At 40.7% G+C, this 10,490-nt stretch overlaps 2 protein-coding genes across 2 annotated transcripts; both read left to right on the top strand.

The window, feature by feature from the left end:
- Positions 1 to 2,946: 2,946 nt before the first annotated feature.
- Positions 2,947 to 5,167, top strand: LOC111217152 (UDP-glucuronosyltransferase 2C1-like). Its single transcript, XM_022738893.1, has 3 exons — positions 2,947 to 3,240; positions 3,340 to 4,053; positions 4,583 to 5,167. The coding sequence occupies exons 1-3, from the start codon at positions 2,947 to 2,949 to the stop codon at positions 5,165 to 5,167; spliced, it is 1,593 nt and encodes a 530-aa protein (XP_022594614.1).
- Positions 5,168 to 8,152: 2,985 nt separating this feature from the next.
- LOC111217132 (UDP-glucuronosyltransferase 2C1-like) lies at positions 8,153 to 10,211 on the top strand. Its single transcript, XM_022738867.1, has 3 exons — positions 8,153 to 8,452; positions 8,571 to 9,284; positions 9,627 to 10,211. The coding sequence occupies exons 1-3, from the start codon at positions 8,153 to 8,155 to the stop codon at positions 10,209 to 10,211; spliced, it is 1,599 nt and encodes a 532-aa protein (XP_022594588.1).
- Positions 10,212 to 10,490: the final 279 nt, after the last annotated feature.

Below are 10,490 nucleotides of genomic sequence, written 5' to 3'. Positions count from 1 at the left end.
CAGAACAACCCCCACCCACAGACCAAAGTCTTTGTAGCTCATGGAGGAACCAATGGAGTCCAGGAGGCCATTTACCATGACGTCCCTGTGCTTGGCATACCCTTGTTCTTTGACCAATATGACAACCTGAGCTGGAAAGATCATTCAGTTAGAAGATGTTAATGGCCAGTTTTGAACAAGGTCTCAAGGAAGTGCTCCATCAAGACAGACTGAACATGCAAAGACTCTCACGTCTGCACAGAGATCAGCCAATACCACCCATGGATCGGGCCATCTTCTGGGTGGAATATGTGATGCGCCACAAAGGGGCTCCACACCTGCGTACAGAGGCTTATAAGATGCCCTGGTACTCATACTACTGTTTAGATGTAGTGGTACTATTGCTGACCGTAGCAACTGGACTGCTGCTCTCTGCTTTGGCCATTTTCAGGTTTCTCTGCTGCAGCAGAAGAAGAAAGACCAAAGCCAAGCAACACTAGCAACACTGACTGAGGTCAAATTCATTTAGAAATATGCTACAATGGGTTCTCTAAAGCTCTGTATTCAGAGAACCTACATCCTAAGGTATCTCCTTTGTACCTCTTTATTGTTTATCAAGTAAAATTACAATCAATCAATTGGTATACCGAAAGTAATATAACCATTAATGAATCCTTCAATCATCTCATTTAGTCTCTGTCTCAGCCTTCTCTGTGTGCCTGTCATTCGGGGTGCTGGCTGGTCACAGTGGATAAGTCCAGGTCTGAATTACTTTGCCAGTCTGACCATGCGATCTCCATCGCTGCAAAGCCTTACCAATGTTAACAAAGCTCTTTGTACTTGCCTGCTCATAGCACTTCTTTTTCAATTTTAATTCTTCTGACCTTCTCCTCTTTGGCTGGTCATTGGCCACCTCTTCTTCTTAACAATGTGATTGTGATGTGGGGTATATCCACTATCGCGCTACTGATTGTAGATATTTCTTTGATGTACTTGCCTTTACCGCTGGTCTCTGCATTGATGTATTGCCTGCAGTCTCCGTCAATCAAATTCAAAACTCCACACGGAGTGACATTGATGGAAGGGTAGACTACTTCTTCACTTTCCCCAGGTAATCCTTAAATTGGTTATATCCATTAGCATTCGTCAGGTTTACTGTCACTTGCTCCCACGCCCCTTTGCCCCCATTTACCCTCTTCTTCTTCTTCCCTTGTCTTGTGCACGAGCACGAACGCTGCTGCTTGCTGATTGGCTGGAATAGTGTGGTGTGACTCAGGGCGAGCCATTTTGTTAATATCCATTTTACAAAGCCAGGTACAGACACCGGAGTTTTTTTCAAAACCCACACAGAACGGACAGCTAGCAGAACGTGAGGAGATATTCACTGAATTTGACAAAAAGTGTATTAGATTACAGTCGCTTACTCTACCTTTAAAAGTAAGTATTCACTTTCATCACAGATGCAATATTTTACGTAGTTTCTTGTCTACATGAACGAACACAGCATATCAGAAGTACGACAGGTGCGTCACTTGCCTGTTTACATTGAATCCAGTCAGCCTTCTTTTGTTTAGAAACACTTCAGTAGTGTTCACAGCCCAGTATTTAGATCTACAGGTGTGAGGATCTGTCCAGATGGAGAAATACAAGGTGGAACTATTTTCAATTTTTTTCGTTTACAGAAATATGAAGAAGTCCACCCCGGACTTCCGAAGCCAGAGGATACATTCGTAAATGTCACAGATAGATTATATAACTGTTCTCCTGGTTGTCTCTCTCAGTTAAACTAATACTTAGGCTGCAGTTAAGTAAGAAGTAAGACTTAATTTGTACAGCTATTTTCCAAAATAGGGTTGAAACGAGCTTCACAGTTACAAAAATATAATATACACAATAACCTATTTCAACTCCTCCTAGGCAGTGGTGGAAAGTAAGAACGTACATTCACTGTACTGTAAATATTATACTTTTTACTTTTTTTGCTTTAGTTAGTGACTTTACAGATTCAGATTTTACATACGGAACCTGTTAAGAGCTGTTAAAATATAATTATTTATAAAGGATTTAACCACCAAACTGTATAAAATTAGACCACCACCCCCTTTCCCTCTCTCTCTTTCTCTATCTCTCTCTCTGTCTTACTCAAACCCTTTCTCTTATGAGGTTGTATTTGTTAATGTTAACAAAACAGTTAATTCCAGACCTTTGCTTGAGGGAATTTTGTCTAACTTTACTTTATTGAATTTAAAATGAATGCCCCTGCTATATTGTATTCCTAATTTGACCAAATCAGCTATACAATATTACTAATATTACCTAATACCACAGGAATGTGGATAAGACGAGTATGGCAGCAGCCATCTTGATCTGAGTGAGAGGCACACATCGTCCAAAGCAATAATGGTCTTAGGCCCCATCAAAGCTGGAGTGGACCATAAAGAGAACTGAGGCTTCCTTCAAATGAACTCACAATGTGAATGCAAAAAGAACCCTCTTCCCTTTTCTGTTGGTCCACTTTAGGAGAACTGAGTTTGGTTTGTATAAAAAAATATATATGTGAAAACAATCTCAAGTAGACCTACTGTTGCCGCTCTTGAGGATGGGTAAGTTCATTTCACGAACATTATCATGTTGTGGTTAGTATCATAGTACTATCAAAGCACGTACTTCTTTTAGATGATAGTTTGAAGCTCATTATTTATTTATTTATTTATTTATTTATTTTATTTTTTTTTATTTTTTTGGGCTTTTTGTGCCTTTAACGGACAGGACAGTAGAGAGACAGGAAATGGGGAGGCAGAGAGAGGGGGAATGACACGGGCCGTCCGAAGCGGGAGTCGAACCGGGGGCCAGCTGCAGCGAGGACTGTAGCCTCTATATGGGGCGCCTGCGTACCCCACTGCGCTACGCGACGCCTCAAGCTCATTATTAACACCATTATTTCTCTCTCCATACATTTCAGGAGCCATGCCACTACATTGTGTGTGTGGAATATTTGTATTCCTGAGTGTCTGTCTGATTTCCTTCACAACACCTTGCGATGGAGGGAACATTCTGGTGTTCCCTGTAGACGGCAGCCACTGGGTCAACATGAAGATCCTGCTAGAAGAACTTCATGCCAGAGGACACAACATCACTGTGATCAGGGCCTCCACCAGCTGGTACATCGCAGAAAGGTCTCCTCTCTATACATCTATCACAGTTGAAATGACTGAAGGTTATGAGGACTTTTTTGGTTCGTACCTTGAGGAGCATATGAGGGTATGTCATTTAGGATGATGCATTGGGCCCCACTTGGGTCATTTCAGCATTGAAATGCTGTGCACTTTCTCAACACTTTTTTTCTAACCATTTTTTCAGGCGGAGAGAGAGGGGGCTTCAGCACTTACATTCTTCAAACTCACCAAGGATTTCCTCTCTATGGTTGCTCAGGGCCATTTATTGTGGTGTGAAGCCTTCACTCAAATCTTTGATGATGAGAATATGGTCAAAAGCTTAATGGATTCCCAATATGATCTTGTTCTCACTGACCCAGCCGTATCAACAGGGGTCGTACTAGCCAAATATCTCAAACTGCCCCTGGTGCTCAATGTTCGTTGGATCACCAGCGGAGAAGGCCACTTTGCAATAGCCCCCTCACCACTCTCTTATATCCCAGTGCCAGGATCGGGCTTAACTGATAAAATGAATTTCATGCAGCGGATCAAGAACATGTTTTTCTACAGCATCATACTGTTGCAGCAGAAATTCATGCTGGGGCCAAGCTACGATGCCCTCTGTGATAAATATATAGAAGGTGGTTGTGAAATCATCTCGCTTCTTCAAGAAGCAGACATTTGGTTGTTCAGGTCCGATTTTGTGTTTGACTTCCCCCGGCCCACAATGCCAAATGTTGTCTACATAGGAGGGTTCCAGTGCAAACCGGCCCGACCTCTGCCAGCAGACCTGGAGGAGTTTGTTCAGAGTGCTGGGGAGCACGGAGTGATTATAATGAGTCTGGGAACTTTGGTTAACGCTTTGCCCAAAGATGTTGCAGATGAAATTGCCAGCGTCTTTGCTAAGATGCCTCAGAAGGTAACACATACTCAGTGACACACTTACAAAGATGTGAAATGTCAAAAGCTAAAAATGTGTAACTCAAAATGCTTTTGACCCTGAGAGACCTGGAGATTATAGTGCAGCAATTAACTCATTACTGCATTGTTCAAATTAAAATCAATACTACTTTTTAAATAGACAGAAAAAATAATAAATGATTAAAAATCCACAAATCATTCCTTGAATGAATAAATTAAATTCAAAAAGGAATATATAGCCCTGTGATGCCCTGCCTAGGGCGTCCAACGAATCATAATGAGTGGGTGTAGAAAACGGATGGAGTGATTTATAGAGGGGTTGGAAATAGATTAATGGCACCTAATAAATTGTTCACTGTGTAAATCTAGATTTCTAGGTTTTACTAATTTGTCATGTAAAGCATCTTTGAGTATCAAGGAAAGTGCTCAGCACTCAGGCTGCAGTAGTGCTAACATCATTACATTGTCTGTCTGCTTGTAAAGACATGCAGTAAGTTTATACTGACTCTTTTTTGGTTTCTGATCAGGTGATATGGAGGCACAAAGGGGAACATCCCTCCACTTTGGGCAACAACACTCTGATAGTGGACTGGATGCCACAGAACGACCTCCTGGGCAACCCACAGACCAAAGTCTTTGTAGCTCAAGGAGGAACCAATGGAGTCCTGGAAGCCATTTACCATGGTGTCCCTGTGCTTGGCATTCTCTTGTTCTTTGACCAATATGACAACCTCCTACGTTTGCAGGAGAGAGGAGCTGGAAAGATCATTGAGTTAGTTGATGTTAACGGCCACAGTTTTGAACAAGGTCTCAAGGAAGTGCTCCATCAAGACAGCTACAGACTGAACATGCAAAGACTCTCACGTCTGCACAGAGATCAGCCAATACCACCCATGGATCGGGCCATCTTCTGGGTGGAATATGTGATGCGCCACAAAGGGGCTCCACACCTGCGTACAGAGGCTTATAAGATGCCCTGGTACTCATACTACTGTTTAGATGTAGTGGTACTATTGCTGACCGTAGCAACTGGACTGCTGCTCTCTGCTTTGGCCTTTTTCAGGTTTCTCTGCTGCAGCAGAAGAAGAAAGACCAAAGCCAAGCAACACTGACTGAGGTCAAATTCATTTAGAAATATGCTACAATGGGTTCTCTAAAGCAGATATAGTTAAAGTTATAATGAATCCTTCAATCAGCTGAAGTAAAGTAATTCATCTTATCATGGGTGTGTACATTTTGTGTCTTTTTGGTGTCTTAGTCACAACATATTTACCAACTTTAGCTCCTGTTGTATGGGAGATCTTGGAATGCTGCATGAAACAGAGTTTCCTCCATCAGTAAACCATTAGATGATGGAATTTGTCATAGAAAGAAATTGTCATGGCGTTTCATTCTCTTCCAGCTGACTTGTAAGCATTTTTTATGTCATGCACACAAATTGATTTTTTTCTGGAGATGTGAGAAAACCTGATATTATTGTAATGGAAGGGCACGAGGGAACGAGTAATTCCATATCTGACATGTGTACAATCTCACTTCCTGTCAGTGCTGTATAATAAACTTGCATCCTGTGTGTGACAAGCTTGTGGTCTGGTGATCTGTGTTTGTTTTGTTTTTGAGTGTGTATGGTGTCCTGTGATGCAGGTGGCAAACTAACATCAGACATATCAGGAAGTGACCTGCACTTTCTTTGTGGAAGTGTGAATGTTGAGGTTCATAAAGTCTAGAAAAAAAATCATCTTTGCCTTCCTGCCACTGCAAGAAATCATAATTATGTTGCAGGGTTTGTTTTTTTTTTGTGGTGTGAGCAAAGCACTGAACAGACTGGACTGCCACATGGACATCTACCCCACCTCACGTGGCGATATGTTGTAAAAATTTGGTATCCACCAACTAAATTTCCACAGACTAAACATTTGCTCGCTGCTCCAGTTGTTCCATGCAGAGAGTGATGGATGTTTAACCAGACTGTGACGCTTCTAGATCCTCCTTGCTTGAAACTACCTTCCTGTCAAAATAACTTAAACTGTCAGAAACTATGCTGCAGCTTTCTTGGTGGGGATCACTGTGTGCTTGATCTTTTTCCTTTACCTCTATACCATGTATGAAATTCACAATAACGAGACACTGGAAAAGTGCCGGCTTTAGGACCCAGCACAGAGTGCACAATGTGAGCATTGTTTCTGTCCTGGTAAGAAAAGAAGGGTGCTTGTTTTTCTCATGAGCAAGTTTGAGGCAACCAGGGAAAATAAAGAAGACAGAGTGGACTGAGGAAGAGAAGGAACTGGTATTATGAAAACTGACTCACCAACTATGCAGGTTAACTTTAAAACATATCAGAACAGTGAAGAGACACTCATGATTATCTAAAAGGGAGCATAACTTCTAATTATGACGATGTGGTTTAAAAGTGCTGCCTGATTTTTTTTTGTTAGAAACAAGAAAAAGTTCTGCGGCAGCCGATTTACTCGCTTAATAACATTACACTCGTATCCTTGTAGAGGGATTAACATTAACATTACCAAAACACTTCCCAAGAGGAAGCCATGGACAGTTTGGTATGTAACAAATATTTGCCACACTGACTTACTGATCATCACTCTTAACAAAAAATCCTTTGTGATAATTCAAATTTTTGGTCACATGCCTTCCACAGTAAGAAGTAAGCTTATTTTTAGTTTGATACTACTTTATACTTTAATGCCCCTACATTTCATTAAATATTGCACTTTTTACTTTTTTGCTTTAGTTGCTTGTGACTTTACAGATTCAGATTTTACATACAAAACCTACGAAGAGCTGTTAAAATAGAATAAATGTAAGAGATTAAACTATACAACAGTATAAAATTAGAGCTGAAAAGATAAGTCAGTTTTCTGTAACACTTTTGATAACTGATTCATTGTTTAAGTAATTTTTGATGCTTTCAGCTTCTCAAATTTGACGAACTGCTGCTTTTCTTCATCTTAAATTATAGTAAACCGAATCATTTCAATTAATCCATAATGAGAATAATCATCACAAAATACAACAGTAAAATGCAGCTTTCACATTAATACATCTGTAATAATAATCTAATGATATAATATACAACAGTTTAAAACTCACAAGGGCCCTTTCCCACATTAAGTGCTTTTCCTTTTGATACTCTAATTACATTTTAATGGTCAAATACTTATACGTAAGTAACATTTTCAGTGCAGGAGATTTACTGGTAATGGAGACATTTTATAGTGACTCTTTTGTCCTTTTATTTATGTAAAGGGTTTGAATACTTCCTCCATCACTGATCCTAAGAGTGATAAGAGAAGACACGCCTCAGATCAACTGAGTTCAGTTCGGCAACCTGCAACCTACTTCGGCTGGCAGCTATATTTGGTGTATTTAGCAACAGGGAGTTGCAGTAAACAAACCAGCAGCTCAAAAACACAAGAGAAAATAACTGCATAACATGCTAAGAGGATGATATACATTTATCCAGGAATCCTGTCTGTTTTTTCTCCAGGTTTATAACACGGTATGTGTGAAACTCATGTTGGTGAGCATTACATAATGCACTCTAATAACCTTATGAAAGAGGTCACAGGTTGATATGATGCAAGCAGTGTTCTCGTGTGACAGAGATACACATTCATAAAACTACACACAGTATACAATGTACTACCATACATTAACATTATTAAGTTAAGTAATAAAAAAAAATAAAAAAAATCCCTTTGTTTGTCATTTGCAGAACTTTCATTGTAGCACCATAGCTTCATATGACACGTGCCACATGTAACTCATTTACCTGTGAAAGGACCAATCATCTCTGAGGCTGGAGTTTGAACTCAGATATGCAAGGAATCCTTTAGATGGACTGTCAGTCTACGGGCAAGCACAACTACTGTTGCCACTCTTCAGCATGGGTAAGTAACTTTTAGGATTATTATCATGTTGTGGTTAGTATCATATTATACTTTCAGTGTGTGGAATTTCATTTATAACATAGGTAATTCCCACTCCAAAAACTTGTTAAGAACGTACTTCTTTTAGATAAATACTTTCAAGCTCATAGTTAAAAACACTGTTATTTCTCTCTCCATATTTTAGGAACCATGTCACTGCGTCATGGGTGTGGAATATTTGTATTCCTGAGTGTCTGTCTGATTTCCTTCACAACACCTTGCGATGGAGGGAACATTCTGGTGTTCCCTGTAGACGGCAGCCACTGGGTCAACATGAAGATCCTGCTAGAAGAACTTCATGCCAGAGGACACAACATCACTGTGATCAGGGCCTCCACCAGCTGGTACATCGCAGAAAAGTCTCCTCTCTACACCTCCATTACAATTGCAATACCAATTGATGAAGGTTTCGAGGACTTTTTTGATGTCTACCTACAAGAGAATATGAGGGTATGTTATTAAGGATGATGTATTGGGCCCCACGTGGGTCATTTAATTACTGAATAATCAAGATAATCTTTTTTCCCCTGCACTTTTTTAACACTTTTTTTTCTAACCATTTTTTCAGGCGCAGAGAGAGGGGGCTTCAGCACTTACTTTCCTCAAAATCACCAAGGATTTCCTTTCAATGCTTTCTGAGGCTCATTTAATGTGGTCTCAAGCCCTTGTTAAAACCTTTGATGATGAGAATATGATCAAAAGCTTGATGGATTCCCAATATGATTTTGTTCTCACTGACCCTGCCCTAGCACCAGGGATTTTACTAGCTAAATATCTCAAACTGCCCCTGGTGCTCAATGTTCGTTGGATCACCAGCGGAGAAGGCCACTTTGCAATAGCCCCCTCACCACTCTCTTATATCCCAGTGCCAGGATCGGGCTTAACTGATAAAATGAATTTCATGCAGCGGATCAAGAACATGTTTTTCTACAGCATCATACTGTTGCAGCAGAAATTCATGCTGGGGCCAAGCTACGATGCCCTCTGTGATAAATATATAGAAGGTGGTTGTGAAATCATCTCGCTTCTTCAAGAAGCAGACATTTGGTTGTTCAGGTCCGATTTTGTGTTTGACTTCCCCCGGCCCACAATGCCAAATGTTGTCTACATAGGAGGGTTCCAGTGCAAACCGGCCCGACCTCTGCCAGCAGACCTGGAGGAGTTTGTTCAGAGTGCTGGGGAGCACGGAGTGATTATAATGAGTCTGGGAACTTTGGTTAACGCTTTGCCCAAAGATGTTGCAGATGAAATTGCCAGCGTCTTTGCTAAGATGCCTCAGAAGGTAACACATACTCAGTGACACACTTACAAAGATGTGAAATGTTAAAAGCTAGAAATGTGTAACTCAAAATGCCTTTTGTTTGACCCGGAGAGACCTGGAGATTCTAGTGCAGCAATTAACTCATTACTGAACTGATCAACGTACAAAAATTTATGAAGGTGTAAAGGCTTAAACCTGTGTTAATATTGGTCTGCTATACCTGGTTAGATCAGTTACAGTCTCCACAATTCAAATATACAATAAGTTTTGCTCTAACCATGCGCACACAAGTGTAATTCATTCATATTTACCTGCATCATAAATTTATAAGTTTATACTGACTCTTTTTTGGTTTCTGATCAGGTGATATGGAGGCACAAAGGGGAACGTCCCTCCACTTTGGGCAACAACACTCTGATAGTGGACTGGATGCCACAGAACGACCTCCTGGGCCACCCACAGACCAAAGTCTTTGTAGCTCACGGAGGAACCAATGGAGTCCAGGAAGCCATTTACCATGGTGTCCCTGTGCTTGGCATACCCTTGTTCTTTGACCAATATGACAACCTCCTACGTTTGCAGGAGAGAGGAGCTGGAAAGATCATTGAGTTAGTTGATGTTAACGGCCACAGTTTTGAACAAGGTCTCAAGGAAGTGCTCCATCAAGACAGCTACAGACTGAACATGCAAAGACTCTCACGTCTGCACAGAGATCAGCCAATACCACCCATGGATCGGGCCATCTTCTGGGTGGAATATGTGATGCGCCACAAAGGGGCTCCACACCTGCGTACAGAGGCTTATAAGATGCCCTGGTACTCATACTACTGTTTAGATGTAGTGGTACTATTGCTGACCGTAGCAACTGGACTGCTGCTCTCTGCTTTGGCCTTTTTCAGGTTTCTCTGCTGCAGCAGAAGAAGAAAGACCAAAGCCAAGCAACACTAGCAACACTGACTGAGGTCAAATTCATTTAGAAATATGCTACAATAGGTTCTCTAAAGCACTGTATCACACTGTAGCACAAGGTATCTAATTTGTACCTCTTTAGTATTTATGAAGTAAAATGACAATCAGTCAATTGGTTTACATATAGTTTACATATAGTTAAAGTTAAATATAGTTCCTGTTTGAAAATCAGTTGTGAACAATATTTTGACAGATTAAGATTTTGGTTATTAAATGCCCCCAACTCATTGGTGATAGTTTCATCTTGTCAACATTATT

Source organism: Seriola dumerili, unplaced genomic scaffold (genome assembly GCF_002260705.1).
Source record: "Seriola dumerili isolate Sdu_G_001 unplaced genomic scaffold, Sdu_1.0 BDQW01000040.1, whole genome shotgun sequence".
Lineage (NCBI taxonomy): Eukaryota > Metazoa > Chordata > Actinopteri > Carangiformes > Carangidae > Seriola > Seriola dumerili.
Note: the sequence above shows the minus strand (reverse complement) of the source record. Positions and strands in the feature narration are given on the sequence as shown.

Bases quoted from the DNA above. Each gene is read 5' to 3' on its own strand.
- LOC111217152 (XM_022738893.1), top strand. From the start codon at position 2,947: ATGCCACTACATTGTGTGTGTGGAATATTTGTATTCCTGAGTGTCTGT. The intron at 3,241-3,339 runs GTATGTCATTTA...CCATTTTTTCAG, and splicing joins ACCTTGAGGAGCATATGAGG to GCGGAGAGAGAGGGGGCTTC. The intron at 4,054-4,582 runs GTAACACATACT...GTTTCTGATCAG, and splicing joins TTGCTAAGATGCCTCAGAAG to GTGATATGGAGGCACAAAGG.
- LOC111217132 (XM_022738867.1), top strand. From the start codon at position 8,153: ATGTCACTGCGTCATGGGTGTGGAATATTTGTATTCCTGAGTGTCTGT. The intron at 8,453-8,570 runs GTATGTTATTAA...CCATTTTTTCAG, and splicing joins ACCTACAAGAGAATATGAGG to GCGCAGAGAGAGGGGGCTTC. The intron at 9,285-9,626 runs GTAACACATACT...GTTTCTGATCAG, and splicing joins TTGCTAAGATGCCTCAGAAG to GTGATATGGAGGCACAAAGG.